This window comes from Tachypleus tridentatus, chromosome 10 (genome assembly GCF_004210375.1).
Source record: "Tachypleus tridentatus isolate NWPU-2018 chromosome 10, ASM421037v1, whole genome shotgun sequence".
In the NCBI taxonomy this organism is placed as follows: domain Eukaryota; kingdom Metazoa; phylum Arthropoda; class Merostomata; order Xiphosura; family Limulidae; genus Tachypleus; species Tachypleus tridentatus.
In genome coordinates this window covers 15,749,115-15,775,554 of record NC_134834.1, presented here as the reverse complement: position 1 = coordinate 15,775,554, position 26,440 = coordinate 15,749,115, and the positions used below count along the sequence as shown (strand labels likewise).

The window sequence follows — 26,440 nt, the reverse complement described above, 5'->3', positions numbered from 1 at the left end:
AACACGTGCCTCTTGTTCCTGGATTGTTTAATATAATCACTGGGACATGTACCTCCTTCCGATGCCTAGTATAATTATTGGGAGATGCACGTCTCCCTTTCCCGTTCCGACGTCTAATATAATTACTAGGAACACGTGCCTTCTAGTTCCGACGTACAATATAATTACTGAAAACACGTGCCATACCGTTCCGATGCCTAATATAATTATTTGGGGACACGTGCCCTCACATTCCGACGTCCTGTGAACATATGAATGAAAATTCAAGTGAAAGCAAAAGTGAGTCGAAACACATATCCAGGTTATCAACAACCCTCTTGTACCAAAGCCCAAATATAAAAGCTGTTCCCAGTAGTAAACCGGTACTTATTGTAGTTTAATGGGGTCAAACAAGAGACAAGATGGTCACTTATCACGTCTATTGAAAAACGACTCGTTTTGTTCTTATCCTCCCCGTATGTGTATAGGTTACTACTTAACCCCTTGGTTCAAGGCTCCCTTTACACTACTTAACAGGATATGTTTTAGTCGTAACCGAGTGTAATAATAAAAAAACATACCCAAAACTACGAAACTAAAGTCAAGTCTGTATATACCAAAGGGTCGGGCGTGGCCCACTTCTTTACGTGTCAAACTGTAGAACCAAGGCTACCCGGTTCGTGAGTGTGTTACAAGAGTGGCGGTCATGTCCCGGTGTTCGGTCTTACAATATTAGCCCGAGAGCTTGGTGATGGTGGTGCTAACTAGCTGTCTTCCCTCTAGGCCTGTGTAAATTTGCGTGAAATCCAACATAAACAAAACGTACGCCATCTACGGTGATGTAACATTAATACCTCTGTAAACCCACGCGTTAGGACTTCCACCCACTGACCTTGACATTTGGCGTTCATTTCTGTCGAAGCTCTAAATATATTACGAAAATCACTGACCTCGAAAGTTAACTAGCTGTATATAATTTAACAAGGTCTGTCAATGACGTGGATAGGAAGTAGTTATTTTCAAGATTAGCCATGGGAAGCGGGAACATCATACGAAGAAAGTGAAAGCAGTTCGGTTTTGGTTTGTTTTGAATTTCGCGCAAAGCTACACGAGAGCTATCTGCCCTAGACATCTCTTATCTAGCAGTGTAAGACTAGTGGAAGGCAGCTAGTCATCACCACCGACCGCCAAATCTTGGCTACTTTTACTAACGAATAGTGGAATTGACCGCACATTATAACGTCCCACGGCTGAAGGGGCGAATATGTTTGGTGGAAAACAAACGAAACAAAGAAACAAAACAATAATAATATACACGACTCTAAAATGCACAATCTTTCAAAGTGGCATGAAGATATAACTCAAACAAAATGAAAAAATAATTTCACAAAAAAATACATCATTGTTATAACGTCACTCCCTCGTGCTTGTAAATCGTAGAAATTTCGACATAATGACTCAACTCGGTTCACAAAGATTTGTTTGTTATTTTTTTAGCTTAACGCAAAGCTACAAGAGGGCTATCCGCGCCAGCCGTCCGTCATTAAGCAGTGTAAGACTCAAGGGAAGGCAGCTAGTCATTATCACCCACCGCCAACTTTAGGCTACTCTTTATCAACGAGCAGTGGGATTGACTGTCACATTATAACTCTTCCACAGCTAAAAGGGCGAGCATATTTGATGTGACGGGGATTCTGACCTGCGACTCTTAGATTACGAGTCGAGTGCCTTAACCACCTGGCCATGCTGGGCTTGTGTAAAAAATATACAACAGTAATTTTGAGTAATGTCTGTTTGTTTGTTTTTCCAATTCAGTGCCGCATTTTTGCTCTGTTAGTTTCATAGCGCCACCTAGAAGCTGATAAAATAAATTCTGTCGTATTTCGTTATCTTCCTCTGTATAGCGAGTTTTTGAATTTTTATAAAGCCCCCCACGGCTGAAAAAACGACAGCGTTTGGTGTGGCAGGGATTCGAACCTGCGGTTGGCAAATATGATACGTAAAACTACCAATATATTGACACATGACACTAGTCGGCACCATTTATAACACATGGAAACAGACGAAAGTATTGTCTCTGTCCACCGAGTGCCACTCCCAGACCCTTTGTTTTTGCATATTAAATGTGGGGCGGTAAGCAATGGAAAGGAAAATTATCGAGCAGTAGGATGTTGCATTTGGTACAGACCAGATGTGGCACATGATCAATGTTTCAAGATGCGGATCAAAGGGTCCACTGTTCGAGACGTGATATAGCTCAACAATCTTTGTCCTTTCTGCTGTGGGTGCGTTATAAGAGTTACAGCAAATCCTTCTTTTCTATAAACGCGATATTAACAGTGTTCGTCGGTTAAAAGATGTGGGAAAAGACATATTCTACTGGCTAGTTATTTTCCTTTAGGTCAGACGTTTAAAATTAGGGCCGCCTATACCTGAAATTAAAGTGTTTCTGGTCCGGCTTTTTGATCCTGTTTACCCATAATGTCGCATTTAGGTTTAAAAAAAATCAAATTCCATGTTGTTGTTTTTTTATAAATTGCTCTTGGATTACAGCGCCTGGACCACTGGTATATCTTGTCGCGTATATCTTGACGAGTCTTGGTATTGTACGAAAGGCATCGTTGGCACGGATACAGAATATGCACACGTGGTGTAATTGACACAATATAATCTTTGTTTTCACTCGTCAATTCTTAGAAAAAGAGAAAGATTAAAACTTCTTGCTAACCGCCGGATCAGAAAACATATCTGATTAGTTTTAAGTTCGATCTGGACCAATCAGATTATAGTTTACAAGAGGAGATATTTGTAAACATAACCGTTTTAAATTACCTCATGGAAATAAAGTAAATACCGAAAGCTTGGCTAATATCACGTGTCAGGCATCATGTTGAACCTTTATTATACGTAGTGATGATGAAATACTTGTTGTGATATTTCTGATAGGAACAGAAATCATATAACGAAAATAAATATTCGATTAGGTTCTCTCGTGTTATATAACTTAAATTACAGCTTCGAGGGTTTGATTGTGTCCACAGCGGTGAATTTAACCTCTGATTTTAACGTTGTTAGACTTACCACTGTGACATTTTTTTAAGTAATAAATCACGTATAAAAAACACAACTGTATATTGAATTGTTGATTATGAGAACCACACTTGAAATAAAAATGTATCTCAGAACGGCTGGTATCAACACTTTTACTGATAAAAACAGAACCACGTTTCGACCTTCCTTGAAGCGACAACACCAGGTAGTTAAGGCGCTCGACTCGTAATCTGAGGGTCGTGAGTTCGAATCCCGTCACAACAAACATGCTCAGCCGTGTAGGCGTTATAACGTGACGGTCAATCCCACTATTCGTTGGTAAAAGAGTAGCCCAAGAGTTGGCAGCGGGTGGTGATGACTAGCTGCCTTCCCTCTAGTCTTACACTGCTAAATTTAGGGACGGCTAATGCAGATAGCCGACCTTCCTCTCTTTGTTAACCTGAAGATGACCTAGGAAGGTCGAAACGTTGTTCTCTGCTTATCAATAAAAGTGTTAATACCCATACCAGCTGTTCTGAGATACATTTTTATCTAAATGTTATTCAGGTTTAACTGATTTAATTATGTCACCCAATACATTACGTAGCTAATTCTCTACTCTAAACGTATTTATGATAGGTTATTATTCATTCTAGAAGATTACATCGCTGTTTTAAGAGTCACTGTTTTCCAAGATATATTAATCGCTAATCCAAACAAATGGACGGTTTCTTTGCAGGATTTGGATGAAACAAGCCTCTAATTACCGGTCAGTCGTGTGACCTTTAACCAAAGATGCGTGGAATATGTCTAAACACGCACGAAATTTATCGATAACACTCGGCTACTGGGAACGTATGAACAGAACCCATTTCGTTACTGAAGGTTCTGCCAAAACAGGAAGTGTTGAATTACTTGAAATCGAAGCGCACAAGTATCACATTCTGAGAGGTGCTTCAACTGTGTGTACTTCATATCAACAAGCAGTTTTTGTCCGCACAAGATACGAGCTTCATTGTTCGTTTATACTTTATAGCTCAATTACCACTTTAAAAAGATTCACGAGATAACAGCCTACCACGAGTTCAAGAGTTCACCTTTTTGTGTGCGAGTGTGTGTCACAGCTGAGCTCGTGCTAAGAGCACGTGAACAAGTACGCTGGTTCCGCCGAACAAATTAGTTTGCACAACGTCTTAATTAAAGTAAAAATTATAACACCAGTAAAACAAACATCGTACTGTTTTTCTTACATATTTTGATTCATTTAGTTTACCTAGAAGAAATTCGTTGTAAGGGCTGGTCCCTCACGAAATACAATACTCGATCCCTACAGTTTTTGAGAACATAGTAAGAATTATTATTTATTTTTAATTTGTAAGCTTCGCTATTGGTCCTTCATGTTTTGATAATGTGATTTTTTCCCGATAAAATTTAATGTTTAAATCCGGCTACACTGTTTGTTTGTTTGTTTTTGAATTTCGCACAAAGCTACACGAGGGCTATCTGCGCTAGCCGTCCCTAATTTTGCAGTGTAAGACTAGAGGGAAGGCAGCTAGTCATCACCACCCACCTCCAACTCTTGGGCTACTCTTTTACCAACGAATAGTGAGATTGACCGTCACATTATAACGCCCCCACTGCAGAAAGGGCGAGCATGTTTGGCGCGAGCGGGAAGCGAACCCGCGACCCTCGGATTACGAGTCGCACGCCTTAACGCGCTTGGCCATGCCGGGTCCCGGCTACACTGAAGCTGCTATTCCATCCATTGTTAACTCATTGTTAAATTTGAGTACTGATAACGTTAAATTATGAGGTCTGATCCCCGCTGTGGGTACAGCACGGCTAGCCTATTTTTTAGCTTTACGCTAAACAACAAACAAATTTCATCTTTGCCTCCAGGTGGCTCAGTGGTGTGTACGAGGATATAATTTATAACGCTTATATTTCTGGGTTTTATCCCGGGGGGGAGGAGAACACAACGCAGATAACCTCTTGTTTAGTTTTATGCTAAATAACGAACAAATTCCAACTATGTTTTCTACCCAGTAGCTCGGCGGTGAGACTGGGGGCTTATTACGCTTAAATTCTTGGCTCGATCTCCGGAGGAGTGGACACAGCCCAGATAGTTTATTGTGTAGTTACATGCTAAATAACAAAGATCTCTTTTTTTAGAGAGCTCTTAACAACATAAGCGACAGAAACGTTTGTACTTTATTAAGTTAGGCATGGGTTTCGCAGTTGGGCCCGCCATGGCCAAGCGTGTTAAGGCATGCGACTTGTAATCTGAGTGTCTTGGGTTCGCTTCCCGCTCGCGCCAAACATGCTCGCCCTTTCAGCAGTGGGCGCGTTATAATGTGACGGTCAATCCCACTATTCGTTGGTAAAAGAGTAGCCCAAAAATTGGCGGTGGGTGGTGATGACTAGCTGCCTTCCCTCTAGTCTTACACTGCTAAATTAGGGACGGCTAGCACAGATAGCCCTCGAGTAGCTTTGTGCGAAATTCCAAAACAAACAAACAAAAACAAACGTTTCGCAGTCACTGCGCAAGAAGGCAAGTTCGAGTCCCGTTATCGTAATAACGCATCTCACAATTTGAAGCCATGGATGCTTTGTAAGAGTTACAGTCAAATCTTACTATTTAACAACAGTCGGCGATGGTTGCTCGCGAGAATCTGTCTACGAGTTCAAAAATTCGGAACGGTTAACGCATCTGTACACCCTCTGTGAAGTTTTATACGAATATCCGAAACAAACTGAAAAAAAAAAAATTATAGAAAAAACCCGATAACTATCACCAGTTATTAAATGTGATCCACATTCTATTATTTTTTACGCAGTTTTTTTGTCAGTACTGTTTGGAAATCACGATTTTCCATTAGTGCTATCATAAGTCACAATAATACACAGCATTGAGTCATTAGTACAGACCACTCTAACACTAGTTCTGACGCGTTCGTGAGTCATTCACTCTTTTACGGTGAACACGCGTTACGCTCCACGTGATACTCAGAATCGACAAGCGTCACAATACCAACTACTAGCTAGAGTCGCGTGGTGACCCTATAATTTGTCGTAAGTTTGCTTAAGAATGTTGAAGAATCATTAACGGTCTTACTCTTATAAAACAGTGAAGCCAATTGTTTTAGGGTTAAGGGTACTGAGATTGCAAAGAGTCGAATTAGCTTGCACGTTTTGCTCCAGTGCCCAAAGCTAAGAGTAATTTAAGACATGTACGCATTAACATCTGTGTATTAAACCATGTTTTGTTACTGTTATTATTGCGAAATTACGAATACATTTTTGATGCAATTAGATTTTGATCAAATTCACGTATATATACATAAAACTGTGTTTTATACGAGTGTTTTTAATTAAATAATGTTTTCAAAGCAATCGGGATATTGATCAAATTGATGTATATAATTGTTACACCAGTTTCTTAATGTTTGCTTTTATTTACAAGCACTTTTAGTTGTTCCTGGGCAGAAAGTGTTATTTCCCAATTGCTTATGCATAAAGTAAATGGAAAAGACCTATTTTTCTATTCAAACTTCGCTTTTGTGACCTGGGAAATGAAATTTTCTAATTTACCCATCTTCCAGAACATTCCAGGTAGATTCAGTGCTGAGTAGCTTATAGAGAATTTTCTCGAACCTACAAGAATTTTCAATAACTTTCTAGAGTGTTGTAGAACTTAGGAGAATTTTCTAGAACTTTCCATAGTAATATACGTACAGGGGCTCACCACTCACCCCTTTAGTTTAGTTCTAGCTGCCGAAGTGAATACATTGAACTATCTGATTTTATCAGAGATGGCATCAAGAAGCTACAAGCATTCTCCAGACGTATTCTGCTATGCATGTGGCCAATTTATCAAGACAAGAGCGAAAAGGTACTCTGTGACAGGATCTATTAAAATGTGTGAAGCCTACAAGGCATATTTCGACACGCCTGTTGGGGATGAAGACAAACCCTGGGCACCTCGTTTTACCTGCGAGCACTGCAAAAAAACTCTAGAAGGTAAGACGAACAATTTTCGCTTGCTTGAGTCTTAAGATTTTATATTATACAAATTTTAAGCCTTTTAAAATTGAAATATCTTTTTTTTTAATTTCCAATAGTATAGAAAAATATCACATATAAAATATTTTGTATGAACCTCTTACACATTAGTTGTGGATGAAATATATTTATTCTTCATAATAAGAATTTTATTTTGCTCTTTTGCAGGATGGTACAGAGGGGAAAAGAGAGCCATGAAGTTCGCTATTCCAAGAATTTGGTGTGACCTCACTGACCACTCAAGCAATTGCTACTTCTGCATGGTGGACCCTTCCAAACGTCGGGCTGGCAAGAATGTATCTACTATCATGTATCCGGACCTTCCATGATCCATCGTCCAAGGGCCACACTGCCCTGAGCTACCTGTACCCACTCCACCAGAGAGAAAGCAGCCATCCTCAGAAGAGAACAGCAAATCAGAAGAGGAGGTAGACATTCAAGATCCAGATTACAATTTCAGAGTTGCAGCTGGTGAGAGAAACCCATACTACCCCAACCAAAGAGACCTCAATGACTTGATCAGAGATCTTAGCCTAACAAAGTCGAATGCCGAGACTATATTTGGGGACTGATACGTGAAAGTGATTTACATTACAGTCACAAATCTCGAAAAACTACTCACTTCTAAGCGTTTTTGTATAACTTTAGTATAAATACATGTAAATCTTGATTCATATGTTGTTTTATTCAGACCTTATGTAAATGAAAATGTACAAATCTGCCCGTTTTTACATATAAAATAGGTGAATTTCTAAATTTCATTATCCAGGTCACAAAAGCAAAGTTTGAAGGGAATAATGGCCATTTTCTGTACTTTTACAACACAAGCAATTAAGAAATAACACATACTATCCAGGAACAAAATTTGTGTTACATGGTGTTATATCTAACCAATATGCGTTTGATATGTTAACACTGGGTGTTAATTTCTTTTCTCTTTTCAACATAAGAGTGACTTTTTTATACGTATTTTTCTTGTATACCACAATTGAACTTTAAATACGGCTTCCGCTAGAGGGAGTGAACAACTTTTAGTGACTCAGGCTTCCGCTAGAGGGAGTAAACAACGTTTGGTGACTCAGGCTTCCGCTAGAGGGAGTAAACAACGTTTGGTGACTCAGGCTTCCGCTAGAGGGAGTAAACAACGTTTGGTGACTCAAGTTTCCGCTAGAGGGAGTAAACAACGTTTGGTGACTCAGGCTAACGCTAGAGGGAGTAAACAACGTTTGGTGACTCAGCAGGTAAGACACACTGATGCAATTTATTATTTATGTACACACACACAGACTTAAATCTTTCTATTAGACGAGTATGACACAGTTAAAAACCCAGACAGTTGTGAACGATTAAACTTTGCACCAAGTTTCACTGGACGTTTTTATTTTTAATACAAGTGGTAGCTTTCCTAGATAAAAAATCTGTTGCTTTGTACGACCGCTTCATAAATCCTTGTATAACCTTTTAGACTGGATCTCAAGGTTTTAAAGCATATCGGAGTTAAATTTAAAATAAAACATGAAGTTTAGGTTTTAAAGTACGTTTAAATATCGGAGTTACATACAAAAACCTATGAAGTCTCGGTTTTAAAGCACGTTCACATAGAGTTACATACAAAAACCCATGAAGTCTCGGTTTTAAAGCACGTTCACATATCGGAGTTACATACAAAAACCCGTGAAGTCTGGGTTTTACAGTACGTTTACATATCGGAGTTACATACAAAAACCCATGAAGTCTCGGTTTTAAAGCACGTTCACATATCGGAGTTACATACAAAAACCCGTGAAGTCCCGGTTTTAAAGCACGTTCACATATCGGAGTTACATACAAAAACCCGTGAAGTCTCGGTTTTAAAGCACGTTCACATATCGGAGTTACATACAAAAACCCATGAAGTCTCGGTTTTAAAGCACGTTCACATAGAGTTACATACAAAAACCCGTGAAGTCTGGGTTTTATAGTACGTTTACATATCGGAGTTACATGCAAAACCTCACGAACTCTCGGTTTTAAAGTACGTTTACATATACGTTTATCAGAGTTACATACAAAAACCCATGAAGTCCCATACTGATTTTTTCTTCCGAATCATGAGCTAATATATTCTTCATTTAAAATAACTATTAATGTTCATAGGTGAAATAAAACAACCGTTGAAAGGGCAAATAATAAAATAAGCGAAAGTAATATATCACGTTCTTTGGAACATCTAAACGTTCCGATACTTTGACGTAGCCTGAAACAGTGTCACGTTTTCAATCGGTTTTTCTTAACAGACGGCAAATTACACAAAAAGGTCTACCTGCAGCGTATCACTAGATTCAGAGTATTTTATACAAAGTGTGATATTTAATAAAGACAAATCATGTAATTATTCATCTTTACAAATGTTTTATATAAATGTAAGATATACGAAAATAACAAATAACGAACTTAGCACAAACATAAAACTCAGAAAATGGTTTTTGATCGTATCTCAAAACTTTCCCTAATTTAAATTGGAATGTGATTGTTCCAGGCTAGACCACGCATTAATACATCCATCCATTCGGCTGAACTACTCGAAGGTTCAACTCCACCCATTAATAAACGGGTTCTCCCCCCCCCTCAAGAAACACACGCCCTTCGTTTGTTCAGTTCGTACGCCTGCAACGCAAAACATGTTGTTTTTTTTATAGGATTGTAAGGTCAAGAGACGATAGTCGAGTTGGGCGGTTTGTTCTGCTGCTGAGCTATCAACACGAACTACGGTCTTCGGAGTTAATGACGTAGGTTTTTATTGTGTGTGTTTGTTGTTTTGTTTTTTCCCTAGCCATCAGGGGATTGTCGCCCTTAACAACCAAATAGGAAACCAACTGATCCTAAGAGATCTTAATCTATACTTTGGTGTCACCTCCTAAATTTTCACTTATCACGAAGAGCAGAAGAGAAACTTCTTACTCTATCTAACACGACAGCGAGGTGACATTTACTATTGTCCTGTAACTATGAAATAAGAAGGATGTCTGTCCTCATCGCGTACCTAAAGCACGAGCTATAAAATCTTTAAAAATCGACGGAAAGCGGTGAATGGCTGGAATTTATAACCACCAGGGGGAAAGTGAGAACAACGTGTCATTTCATTCTTCAATGTCCCGGATCTGGATAAATCCAAACATGTCTTCAGTGTTAGCGAAACTGGCGGTTTTTTTTTTCTCCCGAACTTTTCGGTTGACTCGGATTCTGAAAATCACCAGAAACGCCCCTTGTATACATTTCTTGTATGTTCGAATTGTGTTGGAAAAAGGGGCCTTACCTCCTTTGTTCCCCACTATTACGGTTTAGCATGGCCACGTGGTTACGGAGCTCAACTATTATTCTGAGGGTCGCGGGTTCGAATCCCCGTCACCACCAAACATGCTCATCCTGTTGTAATGTTACAGGCAACTTCGCTATTCGTTGGTAAAATAGTAGCACAAGAGTTGGCGGTGGGCGATGATGACTAGCTGCTCTCCATCTGGTCTTACACTGCTAAATTAGGAAAGGCTAGTAAAGATAGCCCTCGAGTGGATTTGCGCGAAATTCAAACCAAACCCTACAAAAAAGTATTCGCGCACTCCGTCAGGTTTAACTAGAATAGTCGCACGATACGTAAAACTGGACGGATAGTTGTGAGCTATCTTAAGCTGGACTAGAATATACTTCCATATCCTATTTATTATGTCTGTCTTTATTTGGAATATAACAACAAAATATGCCTTAATTATCCATTAGATAATACATGGTGCTCGGGTTATCCAAAATTCCTAATCGGTGTCTGTGTTTCCAAACTCAAAGTAACGGAGCCTGATTAATCATAGGTTAGCAGATCATTGACTGAGAAACAAATAACTGAATTGGCCCGGCCTGAGAACACTGTGTGCGAGTGTGTGTGTGTGTGTTTGTAGCGTAAAAACACACCTGGCTACTACGCTCTTTTGACTTGTCAAACTGGTTTGATGTCAGCTATCAAGTTCAGAAGAACTTTGGTTTTTAAACTGGTTACTAGACTGGTCGCCGTGGAGCGGAGTTTATACACATATAACCATAAAAATACGTGTTTAATCCCACTACCATGGAAACTAAGTTACAAAATACAAATACGGGTCCGAATGACCCCATCGGTTTTCTAAGAACGTTTTATTAAAACTTTCATGGGCCAAATTGCTTCCTGATCCAAGAGTTTGTTGGTTACTAGGTCCTTAATAACGTTCGAATTCATCAGAAAATGTAAAACAAACCACACGACTTGTCATCAAGAATAAGCCACAACAATACTGTAATTAATAGTAACATTTATTACCGCTAGGGCCCAATGTATTTTAAGATAAAAAAATTAATAGTATTTTTAACATAGTTTCGAGTATTTTTACATTGGGTGTTTTAATGGATTAAAATACACACAATGTTTTCATTATGATGAACTATGTGGATTATAATAATAAATAAATAACTGCTCACGAGCTAATTAATTAAATATCAGATAATAAATTTGTTTAAGGTTATTACAAGTAATGAACATTTAACCAATCAGGATGTGTAATTTAACAAACTATAGTATCTTCTTTAATCTGACGTGTTGTGCATACATTTCTAACGATCATTTCATTGTTTCGTTATGTTTTAGGGCTGACTGAATCCACTTTCAAACTAACACAAGCTTAAGTATCCATAAGGGCCCAGGCAGGGTGAGATCCGAAACTAACACTAGCTTAAGTATCCATAAGGGTCCAGGCAGGGTGAGATCCGAAACTAACACTAGCTTAAGTATCCATAAGGGTCCAGGCAGGGTGAGATCCGAAACTAACACTAGCTTAAGTATCCATAAGGGTCCAGGCAGGGTGAGATCCGAAACTAACACTAGCTTAAGTATCCATAAGGGTCCAGGCAGGGTGAGATCCGAAACCAACACTAGCTTAAGTATCCATAAGGGTCCAGGCAGGGTGAGATCCGAAACTAACACTAGCTTAAGTGTCCATAAGGGTCCAGGCAGGGTGAGATCCGAAACTAACACTAGCTTAAGTACCCATAAGGGTCCAGTCAGGGTGAGATCCGAAACTAACACTAGCTTAAGTATCCATAAGGGTCCAGGCAGGGTGAGATCCGAATGTTCTATGTTACTCCTCGCATAAAGGGAGCGGGGTTAGGTAGTGGCGGATACAACACATGATAAACATAATAGCATAAAGGGAGCGGGGATAGGTAGTGGCGGATACAACACATGATAAACATAATAGCATAAAGGGAGCGGGGATAGGTAGAGGCGGATACAACACATGATAAACATAAGATAAGCATAACAGCATCAAGGAAGCGGGGATAGGTAGTGGCGGATACAACACATGATAAACATAAGATAAGCATAACAGCATCAAGGAAGCGGGGATAGGTAGTGGCGGATACAACACATGATAAACATAATAGCATAAAGGGAGCGGGTTAATCAGGTCTGAATGCCAATCCCCCACGTCATTATCTGGTGGGGATCAAAGGTTTCGTGCCACGTTTAGTAGCAATCGATTCAGTGGTTTCATATTTACAATGGACCCGGCGTGGCCAGATGGTTAAGGCACTCGACTCGTAATCCGAGGGCCGCGGGTTCGAATCTCCGTCGCACCAAACATGCTCACCCTTTCAGCCGTGAGAGCGTTATAATGTGATGGTCAATTCCACTACTCGTTGGTAAAAGAGTAGTCCAAGAGTTGACGGTGGATTGTGATGATTAGCTACCTTCCCTTTAGTCTCACACTGATAAATTAGGGACGGCTGGCGCAGACAGCCCTCATGTAACTTTGCACGAAATTCAAAACAAACCAAACCAAACTATTTATAAGCGAGCAGACACACACACACACATACTTTTGTCAAGTATTCATTAAGAGGATATTAAATTCGTAACACAAATTATCTTTGTGCATGTTGACGGTGATAATCTGTATTACTCTGTGTTTTTCACTTTTGTTTTAAGAATAACTTTTTAATATTTCGAAAAATATTTTTCTAATAATTAAGTGATGTCTTTTAGAACAATAACCCTTTAACAAATTGCTAAAATACAGCCACAAACCACTAAGAAATTATATTACAATTTTACTATCGATAACACTACCGAAAAAATAATTTTAAAATTTGGGATCGAATTGGTGTGGACAAGATCATAGATTTCTGGTATTGTGATCAGAAACCAAGTCATTTTCAAAATTTCGATTATCACGCTAACATAATTATTGTTATTATGACACAATGTCAAGGTTATCCTTCGTAAACCAACTCATTTTCAAATTCTTTGATCATCAGAAAAGATATCCTTTCAGGAAGATGGCATCTTCATTATCTTCAGAGTTCATCAGAACCATCATACGTTAGTATTTACATTACAAATTACATTACATTATATTGCATTAGCACTACTAATTACAGAGATGTCAACACAACTACTATTAACTATTCCCGTTGTGAAGGAACAATAGCATAATAACCTAGTGCCATATCAACAATACAATGACATCATTACACTGTTCTAACTCTTATTACACTGGACTACCTAAAAATACTGCTGACATCTCAATATTACAATGACATCATTACACTGGACTACCTAAAGACACTACTGACATCTCAATATTACAATGACATCATTATACCAGACTACCTAAAGAAACTGCTGACATCTCAATATTACAATGACATCATTACACCGGACTACCTAAAGACACTACTGACATCTCAATATTACAATGACATCATTATACCAGACTACCTAAAGAAACTGCTGACATCTCAATATTACAATGACATCATTACACTGGATAACCTAAAGAAACTGCTGACATCTCAATATTACAAAGACATCATTACACTAGACTATCTGAAAAAACTGCTGACATCTCAATATTACAATGACATCATTACACTGGACCATTTGAAGACACTACTGACATCTCAATATTACAATGATATCATTACACCGGACTACCTAAAGAAACTACTGACATCTCAATATTACAATGACATCATTACACTGGACTACCTAAAGAAACTGCTGACATCTCAATATTACAATGACATCATTACACTGGACCATTTGAAGACACTACTGACATCTCAATATTACAATGATATCATTACACCGGACTACCTAAAGAAACTACTGACATCTCAATATTACAATGACATCATTACACTGGACTACCTAAAGAAACTGCTGACATCTCAATATTACTATGACATCATTACACTGGACTATCTGAAGACACTATTGACATCTCAATATTACAATGACATCATTACACTGGACTACCTAAAGAAACTGCTGACATCTCAATATTACAATGACATCATTACACTGGACTATCTAAAGAAACTGCTGACATCTCAATATTACAATGACATCATTACACTGGACTACCTAAAGACACTACTGACATCTCAATATTACAATGACATCATTATACCAGACTACCTAAAGAAACTGCTGACATCTCAATATTACAATGACATCATTACACTGGACTATCTAAAGAAACTGCTGACATCTCAATATTACAATGACATCATTACACTGGACTACCTAAAGAAACTGCTAACATCTCAATATTACAATGACATCATTACACTGGACTATCTAAAGAAACTGCTGACATCTCAATATTACAATGACATCATTACACTGGACTATCTGAAGAAACTCCTGACATCTCAATATTACAATGACATCATTACACTGGACTACCTAAAGAAACTGCTGACATCTGAATATTACAATGACATCATTACACCGGACAAGCTCAAGAACTGCTAAATAGGTCGGAAAACAACAGAAAATACGCCATATTTTATCTGTTAACGTTTCGAGTCCTGAGACTTTAAAAGTAGTAGTTATATATAGTACAGTTTTCTATATTCTGGACTTACAAGATGAATATCATATCTGTACGTAAAGGTAGGGTAGGGGAGTTATTTAACCACAACAGTATTTTTATCCACTTTACTTGAACAAGGAATGAAACCTTTGATAACCTACTTCTCGATTTCGATTTTTTAACTTTGTTTGTTAACTTGGATATCACAAATCAATATACACACTAACCCTAATCTTACACAGGGATATATCACATTATTTAAGTAGTTTCTAGTCCACTCTGATACAATGTACTCGGTATATAATTTTGTATCAAAATCATATACTAGAATATTAAAATATCGTTTTTCTTTGGTCTAAGTGTACGTTTATTAGAAATAAAATATAAAAATTAGTCGTTTCTCAATAGTGTCAAGGCCTTTTTAACTGTTACAAGCCTAACCAGTTCTAGCATCTGGTTCCTACAAGATTGTTCCAGGTGAGTGTTATATCAAATCTTGGGGCACCCGAGTGTCCGACAATACCGAATTCGTTATTTTAAGTAGAAATATGAAATGATTCAAGTCTACAACAAACTAAAGACCACAACATGATGTTTACTAAAAATAATCACAAGTTCTCTCAACACTTCAGAACGCTAAGTTATATTTATTACAACAGTAATGGACACAAATTCTGTTTATACAAAAAGTTTTAGATATATCGATTACAAAAGGCGAAGAACGAGTCTGAACTTGGTTGATAACTGATAAGACGGTTACTTGGTTGATAACTGATACGACGGTGACTTGGTTGATAACTGATACGACGGTGACTTGGTTGATAACTGATACGACGGTTACTTGGTTGATAACTGATACGACGGTGACTTGGTTGATAACTGATACGACGATTACTTGGTTAATAACTGATACGACAGTTACTTGGTTAATAACTGATACGATAGTTACTTGGTTAATAACTGATAAGACAGTTACTTGGTTGATAACTGATAAGATAGTTACTTGGTTGATAACTGATAAGACAATTACTTGGTTGATAACTGATAAGACTGTTACTTGGTTGATAACTGACACGAAAATTATCAGCGACTGAATATAGTATTATAAAAATTTAAAGGCGCCCATTAGGGCAAAGAAATGAATCGAGCTTTCAGGAATAGGGTCGATTTAAAACTGATTTATTAAAAAGATCACACGATAGCCATTCTCTTAACCCTACTCACTGACGGTAAAGTTCACGTATCACATCATCCCACTGACTACTCACGTGTTTTGCTCAGTCCCCCGTTAGTACAGCGATGAGTCTACGAATTTACAACGTTAAAATCAGAGGTTCGATTTCCCTCTGTGGACTCCGCAGATAGCCCGACGTGGCTTACTATAAGAAAACACACAAGCACAATACTCAGCTTAAAGAACAACAGAAAGAAAATGGCAAAGTCGTTCATTTTCCATGTAAAATACAAAAGGGACCTCTAGCGGTATTCAGATACTAATAAAAAAAATTGACAGTATTTTGTTCGTTTGTTTGTTTTTGAATTTCGCACAATGCTACTCGAGGGCTATCTGCGCTAGCCGTCCATATCTTAGCAGTGTAAAATTAGAGGGAAGGCAGCTAGTCATCACCACTCACCGCCAACTCTTGGGCTACTCTTTTACCAACGAATAGTGGGATTGACCATAACATTATAACGCCCCCACGGCTGGGAAGGCGAGCATGTTTGGTGCGACCGGGATTCGAACCCGCGACCCTCGGATTACGAGTTGAACGCCTTAACACGCTTGGCCATGCCGGGCCCAGTTTTCTGCGATTCGTGTGTTGTTAGGTTATCAACAATGCCAGGGACCCAAAAATAATTTAATACATTAGTAGTTCAACAACAAAAACAATGTTTAAAGTGCCAAGAGACACTCCATTTTAGGGTTAACTGAGCGGTGGACGCCTTCAAGTTGCTTATTATCGTTTTTAAAATTAACTATACTTTGAATTCTGACTTAATGTAAACCATGTTCTTTGGAAGAGAAAGGGAATTGACATTGATTTATTATTTTAATAATAATATTTGATGATGTAAAAAATAATTAAAATGGTACTCACAAGAGGCAATTTGTGGGTAGTTCTGACTCTGATTGGTCTGTGAGGTTCTTTACCGACTTCTCACTTAACCTGCTGCTTGGCACAGTAGGAGCTGAAGTCTGATGGCTATTCTGGATTTCAGAGTACCTTTGGACAGATGACAGCGAGGAAGTTCGAGTGTGCTTTCCACCAGCTTCGTCCAACCAATCTGTATTGACATAATCTGGTTCACCTTGGGCACTGGTCTCGTACCCAGAATCCTTAGTCAGTTTGCGTGCTGACCTCTGTTGACGAATCGGATGAAGCTGAAGAAGCACATTTTCAGAACTGTTGTCCAAAAGATGTTGAGATGCGAGGGACGTCTCGCTGGAGTTCAGACTGGGTTGCTTTAACTCTTCAACAGACAGTGAATGATTTCGAAGAAATACCTTAGGACTCTTATTGCATTTGGAGAAAGACTGGGAATGTTTATGACAGTGGATGGAGAGTTCTAAGTCTTGGTTGTAACAAGATTTCGACTGGAAGCATTCCTTATTGTTGAAAGAGGGTCCAAGGTCTCTTTGGGATCCCCACTCTGGCTTCTTCTCCTTCTGTGTGTCCTTATTTTCAACGTGGTGTTGGGAGTTAGACCTAATCAGTCGTGAGGACTTTAAGTCAGAAATTTTGCTTTTACTGCTTGGGGTTTTCCCTCTTAAAGACAGTCTAAGCGTAGAAGCTTTTTGCCAAAGGTGATGGTGATCTTTTCCATGATGGCCTCCAGGAACCTCAGAACCATTTACTTGTTCACTGGTGCTATTACTTCTGAAGAGAAAATACGAGACATTTAATACACTGCACTGAACGTTTCAAATAAAAGAAAAGATTGAACATCAGCTAAAGACAAAGACGCACGTGCAATACAGTCACCAAGAACAGATGTATTTACAATTTCTATATAAGTTATGTAGATCTCAAGAACAATAATTATGCTATAAGTTTACTACAGATTGTTTGTTTTTAAATTTCGCACAAAGCTACACGAGCGCTATCTTGAGTACGAGATTAAAAAGTGTTATATGCTTCCAATAACAATGAATTTACGCTCCATTTTGTGTATAAGGTAATATTTAAACGTATTTTTTTGTGTATAGGAGGCAAACACACACAAATATCCAATTTGTAATAGATATATCACATTGTATTTTCAGCAATTAATAGTATTAAAATCCAACTGGACAAACGTATCATAGAAAACAGAGATAAAGATAGTTTGTTTGTTTGTTTGTTTTGAATTTCGCACAAAGCTACTCGAGGGCTATCTGCGCTAGCCGTCTCTAATTTAGCAGTATAAGATTACAGGGAAGGCAGCTAGTCATCACCACCCATCGCTAATTCTTGGGCTACTCTTTTACCAACGAATAGTGGGATTGACCGTCACTTTATAACGCCCCCACGGCTGAAAGGGCGAGCATATTTGGTGTGACGGGGATTCGAACCCGCAACCCTCAGTTTACGAGTGTCTTCACCACCTGGCCGGGCCGTTACTAAAGATACTTCAAGTAAAATCTATTGGTATGAATGACTTGTTCTTACTCAAAACTTTAATAATTTGAGTAAGTGGCCCCTTGAAAATACTGTGACGTTATAGGGAGAGCAAGACTTGATAAATCAGTGAAACAGCAAGCGAAATCAACGTGAAAATAAACAGTTTACTAACCTTCTATTTTTCACTTAACCTTCAGACTCCAACTCCAGCTATCAACTTCGTGTTAGAATCTTATCTTGTTAAAGTGAAATATTATTTCGGGCTGTAATAACTTAATTTACGTTCATTCCTAACTAGCATTTAAAGACATGCTATTATCATTGACAATATAACTTAAACCGCAGTAAACAGAACTTGTTTTGCGCGCGGAATAACCAGGACAATATTGCACATATATACGGCTCTAATCCCGTTTAAGGGTCACCACAGTTTAAAAAAAAAAAAAAAAAATATCAATTTCCATCTTTCACCTTTCTGCATGCAGTAGAACTTGATATGTGAGAGAAGGAAAAAAAATGTCCCATTTTGTGAAGGTTGATCGAAAACTAAATCGTATGACATTCTGAGTCAAGCAAAAAGATTGAAGTCAAGGACCGGGAGTTAACCATGGCTGACTTAAAAATCCATTTGTCAAGCACTAAAGCACGTGGCCATAGCATTGCTACACAAGGCTGGACAATATGGCCTTCTCTAGACAACAAGGCCATATCATTTACAAAGTGATAATAATGACTCTAATCAGAAGAATAAACTACGACAGGTAACAATGTGTTCTAGAGTAGCCACGCCCATCTCGGCATGTCGACGTATATCACAAAATAACGTGTGTGTGTGTGTGTGTGTTAAATGTCTAATTGTTTACTTGTTCTCTTAACCATGTTGTGGACATAATCTACGCATAATGTCGTAATGACATAATATGGTATTAAATAAGTTACTTCGTTAAGAACGACAGTAAACACTGTCCAACTATGAAAATCGGTTGGTGTGGTTGGTTACAACTACAGTTGTGTATATTAAGTAGAAGAAACATGTCTTTACCATTGGAATATTCATTAGACAGTGGTTGTTCAACATATCTTTATCATTGGAATATTCATTAGACAGTGGTTGTTCAACATATCTCTACCATTGGAATATTCATTAGACAGTGGTTGTTCAACGTGTCTTTATCATTGGAATATTCATTAGACAGTGACTGTTCAACGTGTCTTTATCATTGGAATATTCATTAGACAGTGGCTGTTCAACGTGTCGTTATCATTGGAATATTCATTAGACAGTGACTGTTCAACGTATCTTTATCATTGGAATATTCATTAGACACTGGTTGTTCACCGTGTCTTTATCATTGAAACATTCATTAAACAGTGGCTGTTCAACGTGTCGTTATCATTGGAATATTCATTAGACAGTGACTGTTCAACGTGTCGTTATCATTGGAATATTCATTAGACAGTGACTGTTCAACGTGTTTTTATCATTGGAATATTCATTAGACACTGGTTGTTCACCGTGTCTTTATCATTGAAACATTCATTAAACAGTGGCTGTTCAACGTGTCGTTATCATTGGAATATTCATTAGACAGTGGTTGTTCAACATATCTTTATCATTGGAATATTCATTAGACAGTGACTGTTCAACGTGTCTTTATCATTGGAATATTCATTAGACAGTGACTGTTCAACGTATCTTTATCATTGGAATATTCATTAGACAGTGGTTGTTCAACATATCTTTATCATTGGAATATTCATTAGACAGTGGCTGGTTAACATGTCTTTATCATTGGAATATTCATTAGACAGTGGCTGGTTAACATGTCTTTATCATTGGAATATTCATTAGACAGTGGCTGTTTAACATGTCTTTATCATTGGAATATTCATTAGACAGTGGCTGTTTAACATGTCTTTATCATTGGAATATTCATTAGACAGTGACTGTTTAACATGTCTTTGTCATTGGAACATTCATTAGACAGTGGCTGTTCAACGTGTCTTTATCATTGAAACATTCATTAGACAGTGGCTGTTCAACGTGTCTTTATCATTGGAATATTCATTAGACAATGGTTGTTCACCGTGTCTTTATCTTTGGAATATTCATTAGACAGTGGTTGTTCACCGTGTCTTTATCTTTGGAATATTCATAAGACAGTGGTTGTTCAATATGTCTCTACCATTGGAATATTCATTAGACAGTGGCTGTTAATACATTTTGACAATTAATAATGAAAGTTGAGTAACTTTTGCAGCTGATGTGAAACACATCTAATTAACTTACAACCTGAAATGGATGTAAACATTGGATGCTACGAAAAAGCTTATGACATCATTGTTGTGTTCTTAACCCTTAAACAGCGGAAACAGGGGTCGTAGTGTTAATTGAAGATGGCCGTTGTAAAAGGGTTAATTAACAGACATCATGTATTAACGCGTAGTACCATTTGTTTGTTTGAAGTTAAGCACAAAGCTGCACAAATGGCTGTCTGTGCCCTGCCCACCACGGGTATCGAAACCTGGTTTTTAGACATTCTGACGTGGCACTGAGGCGCTCGCACGGTACCAGTAAAGAAGGTTTTACTTGATGTGGCTCAATTTTATTTTACAGTTTTTGTTGTTAGAGTTATAAAACTGCGGCCCATTAAAAAAGAAACCAAGTTACCCAACTTGGCTTGGTAACTTCGTTCAGCATACGAAAATGTCACGGCGTTACTCTGGCGTAGGTCGGGAACACGCGTCAGAAGGGTGTCAACACTGAAGTTAGGCTTATGACAGTCGTGACAAGGTTCCACTCCCGATACCAGTGAATACAAAACGTAAAAAAGAAATACGTAAGAACAAGATACTAAAAACACGCAGCTGTTCGTCGTCACGAGCTAGTGAAAAGTGCATCAGCTTATTTTGCCCCATTTTGCCCCTCAGTGTCAAACAGTTCTCTCTTTTCTTATTAATAAGTAGAAGGAACAATATTAGCCTATTTAGTCGTCTGTCTTGTCGTGCTGTAATCACACGAGCACCTGAAACAATAATTTTCATGTTGGAGTAACGTACTGCCTTTCGAACATCGAAATAAAACATCCGAATGGAACATCATGTTTAAACATCCTAATACGATTTCTGTTGCTGTCGTTTTGCTAGGAAGTAGAGTGGGCAGTCCACTGTGGTTAGGGATTTCTTCGATTACAGTTTACATAACGCACGTGGTTTAATGAACTAACAATCAGTTACTCGCTCATTCTCTTGTATTTTTCGCACTTCTGGTACAGGGGTTCGAAAGTGAATATACGAAACTTTATTATTATTTGAGGTAACAACAAAAAAAATTGATTATAAAGACAAATACTATTTGTTTGTTTTTGAATTTCGCGCAAAGCTACTCGAGGGCTATCTGCGCTAGCCGTCCGTAATTTAGTAGAGTAAGTCTAAAGGGAAGCTAATCATCACCACCTACCGCCAACTCTTGGACTACTATTTTACCAATGAATAGTTGGATTGATAGTCGCATTATAACGCCCCCACAGCTGAAATGGCGAGCATGATTGGTGCGAAGGGGATTCGAACCCGCGACCATCAAATTACGAATCGAACGCCCTAACCCACCTGGCCATGCCGGGCTTGACAAGTAGTAGGCTTGGAAGTTTTAGTTTTAATAACTAAAGGACTTTCAACATTCGCTATAATTAATCTATTTCCGAGTTCAAAATCTGAGAAAATATTTTCAAACAGAGCAGTATGGATGGATCAGATAGTATCATGAATCAGATGTTTCAGTTCTTCAGGGTTTTTTGGTTTGTTATGGTGGATTTCTGTTTCTAAAAAAGCCCCAGAGATGAAAATTTAAAGGGGTTGAATCGCCAAAGTTGGGTAGTGTTCTATCCTGTTGGAAGATAACTCTTTGTAACAAGCCAGAAGTTACTCGGAGTTTTTCAACAAAGATCTCTTGCAGCATGTGTAAACAGGAATTTTCAGTAAGAGTTCTTCGTCAGAGAAACAAGAACAAAATAAATATTAACACAATAAAAACAAACTTTTGAACCTACTACTTGTACTTAAATTATTATTGTTATCCCAAATAACAATAAAGTTATTCAATATTCATTTTTAGTATATTGATATTTGGACACTCTGTATTTCGTTGGAACACACGTCCACCATCTAGGAATAACAGGGACAACATCCACCATCTAGGAATGACAGGGACAACACACACCATCTAGGAATGACAGGGATAACACCCACCATCTAGGAATGACAGGGACAACACCCACCATCTAGGAATGACAGGGACAACATCCACCATCTAAGAATGAAAGGGACAACATCCACCATCTAGAAATGAAAGGGACAACATCCACTATCTAGGAATGAAAGGGACAACATCCACCATATCGGAATGAAAGGGACAACATCCACCATCTAGGAATGAAAGGGACAACATCCACTATCTAGGAATGACAGGGACAACATCCACCATCTAGGAATGATAGGGACAACATCCACCATCTAGGAATGACAGGGACAACATCCACCATCTAGGAATGATAGGGACAACATCCACCATCTAGGAATGATAGGGACAACATCCACCATCTCGGAATGACAGGGACAACATCCACCATCTAGGAATGACAGGGACAACACCCACCATCTAGGAATGACAGGGACAACATCCACCATCTAGCAATGACAGGGACAACATCCACCATATCGGAATGAAAGGGACAACATCCACCATCTAGGAATGAAAGGGACAACATCCACTATCTAGGAATGACAGGGACAACGTCCACCATCTAGGAATGATAGGGACAACATCCACCATCTAGGAATGACAGGGACAACATCCACCATCTCGGAATGACAGGGACAACATCCACCATCTAGGAATTATAGGGACAACATCCGCCATCTAGGAATGACAGGGACAACATCCACCATCTAGGAATGACAGGGACAACATCCACCATATCGGAATGACAGGGACAACATGCACCATCTATAATTTTTGAACTTGATATTTATACATATTACACTTTTCCTAAACAAAATATTTATTTTACGAAGAAAAAAACAATACACTAAACGTGAACTTCCAAAGTTAAAAATAGTGTATCTTATCTCCTAATAATCAACACCATTAATAGTCTTAAAGATAAACACAATAATAATTAATTAATCAAACGAAGTACACTCATTATTTCGTTCAACAAAATGAAAAATCTACTCCTCTTGTTTATTTCCAAACTGTAACTTGTAGTACGAAGATGGGATGATTTATAGTCCTTTATCATCACTTGCAATCTTTCGGGGAAGATATTTTCAGGTAGATGGGCGAGGGAACAATTAATGGTACCGTTCCTAGTGATACCCTGGAAGAGGCATTGACAGGACCTCGGGGCTCTACCAAGTTGAGTCATTTCTGACCTAATCTTCTCTGGAACTAACAATTTACTTGGTCATTCATCTGTCAACGTATTTCTAAAGGTAATCACAACTGATGAACACATTAAGCTTGGATCACCTGTCTTTCTGGATTTTCTATTCTGTTTCACTTTAGATTAGTTTAAACGCCTTCATTATCTTGTGCCCCATCACTGATGTCACAGGATGCGCAAACCAGTGGTAATGTCGCATCACTGTTGTCACAGGATGTGCAAACCAGTGGTAATGCCACATCACCGTTGTCCAGTGGTAATGCAGGTGGATGCAAACCAGTGGTAATGCCGCATCACCGTTGTCACAGGATGTGCAAACCAGTGGTAATGCCACATCACCGTTGTCACAGGATGTGCAAACCAGTGGTAATGCCGCATCACCGTTGTCACAGGATGTGCAAACCAGTGGTAATGCCGCATCACCGTTGTCACAGGATGTGCAAACCAGTGGTAATGCCGCATCACCGTTGTCACAGGATGTGCAAACCAGTGGTAATGCCACATCACCGTTGTCACAGGATGTGCAAACCAGAGGTAATGCCGCATCACCGTTGTCACAGGATGTGCAAACCAGTGGTAATGCCACATCACCGTTGTCACAGGATGTGCAAACCAGTGGTAATGCCACATCACCGTTGTCACAGGATGTGCAAACCAGTGGTAATGCCACATCACCGTTGTCACAGGATGTGACATGAGTGGTAATGTCGCTGTAGTTAAGTGCGCAGAGATCTTGTGATCATGAACGGTGAAAGTTCTGTTGAAGCAATTGATGAGAATTTCCAACTTCCCCCTAGCTGGAACTTTATGACCACGTGCTAACAGGATCATTTCATCTATTCATCTCTGGAAGAATTTTTAATAATTGCCAGATCGGGTAGCATGATAGCAGCTGTAACGTTACCTTCAATTGACATAAAGATTCTCATCAGTGAAGTTTGTCATTAGTGAATCCGCCTTCAATTAACATAATGATTCTCATCAGTGAAGTTTGTCATTAGTGAATCCGCTGACTTGTGGGCTGATTTCGTAAGATAATTCACCACTCGTCACAAATGGAACAGATGACCTACTCAGAATTACACGGTATTGATCTATTATGGTCATCTTTCTTGAACAGTTTCTATCACCTAAAGTTCCTGATAATATGCCTCTTTAAGTTACACGTAAAACATGTCTTGTCCTGAGGTTTAATTTTCAAATTCTAAGTATCCAACCGAGTAACAAATCCTTCGAGTTCCTCTAGACTTCCATCAGAGAAAGTTGTTGTTCCCTTATCATATGACTACCTCATATTTCCTGGACAGTGCTTTTGTTTATCTTTACTTAGTTCAGGTTCCATCCCAGCTTCTTTTAAAGATACACAAACAGCTACTTGATTTTATAGTATATTACTTTACCTCTTAAAGTGCCCACCGCCATTTGTTTGGCTACTTTTGTTGAATAGTGGGGTTTGAACGCAGTTTGGCGACGACAGGTCGTGGACTGTCCAGCATGCTAACCACTGAGCCATGCCTAACCCATCCCAGTTTTCTTATTCAACTTCTCTTTCTCTGCTGTTCGTTAGCCATTGTAATATTTTAAAAAATTTAAACACCTTTTAGGGTCGTAAACGAACTATATAAATTCACGATTTTTTTCCTCAGTTACCGGAAGCAGGATACTAAACAGGAACAATAAAAAGATGTCATCCAGTAGAAAATGTTTTATTACAACCAAAGATAGGTGTTTCAAAATAGACGGAAAAATAAATAAAATCAGCTAAATCAAAGAGAAACTGCCCCCTAGTGACACAGCGGTATGCCTCAGAACTTACAAAGCTAGAAATCAGGTTTTGATACTCGTGGTGGGCAGAGCATAGATAGCCTATTGTATATCTTTGTGCCCAACTGGTTGCCATGGTAATTTGGTTCTTCGTCCTCAATAAACCATTATTTTTCTACTCTCTTGACAAAAAAAAAAATTACCCAGTCCATAATTTTCCACATCTAATTACAGTCCGCTTTTTGCTTATTGCAAACACTTAGGGCACAACGCTTCGAAACTTTTGTTTGTTTCCGGTGGGTAAGTCATAAACGGTTACGGATGTACAACGCTAAAATACTATGTCAGTAAAGGGCAGAGCGCAGAGAGACAGACCACTGCGTAACTTTACAATAGGAAAACATCAATAATTTGTTCTCCGACAAATTACTGTTTTGCCCTGGTGGAGAAAAAATGCGTAACTTGTCGAACCCAAAATCTGCGAAACAGTTAAGTACAGAATTGTATTTGTTGAATGAAAACAGAAGCTACGTCCTAATGAAGCGAATATTTTTCTCGATTGACAGAGGGCGAAATTATGCAAGTATACAATAAACTGCTTCGTTTATATTTTGTGTCTCGCAACGCTTCTGGAATTTTCGTGTTCTTGTGCGACAGAAAATATTCCCATCGATTCTGC

At 38.6% G+C, this 26,440-nt stretch overlaps 2 protein-coding genes across 3 annotated transcripts in view; one reads left to right on the top strand and one right to left on the bottom strand.

Annotated features, from left to right (window-relative positions):
* LOC143228778 (uncharacterized) overlaps positions 1-26,440 on the bottom strand; it is a 364,507-nt gene that overhangs the window by 224,961 nt on the left and 113,106 nt on the right. The window lies entirely within an intron of this gene.
* On the top strand, positions 6,465-7,787 carry LOC143228016 (uncharacterized). Its single transcript, XM_076459361.1, has 2 exons — positions 6,465-7,029; positions 7,240-7,787. The coding sequence occupies exons 1-2, from the start codon at positions 6,822-6,824 to the stop codon at positions 7,398-7,400; spliced, it is 369 nt and encodes a 122-aa protein (XP_076315476.1). The 5' UTR covers positions 6,465-6,821; the 3' UTR covers positions 7,401-7,787.

Bases quoted from the DNA above. Each gene is read 5' to 3' on its own strand.
- LOC143228016 (XM_076459361.1), top strand. From the start codon at position 6,822: ATGGCATCAAGAAGCTACAAGCATTCTCCAGACGTATTCTGCTATGCA. The intron at 7,030-7,239 runs GTAAGACGAACA...GCTCTTTTGCAG, and splicing joins CTGCAAAAAAACTCTAGAAG to GATGGTACAGAGGGGAAAAG.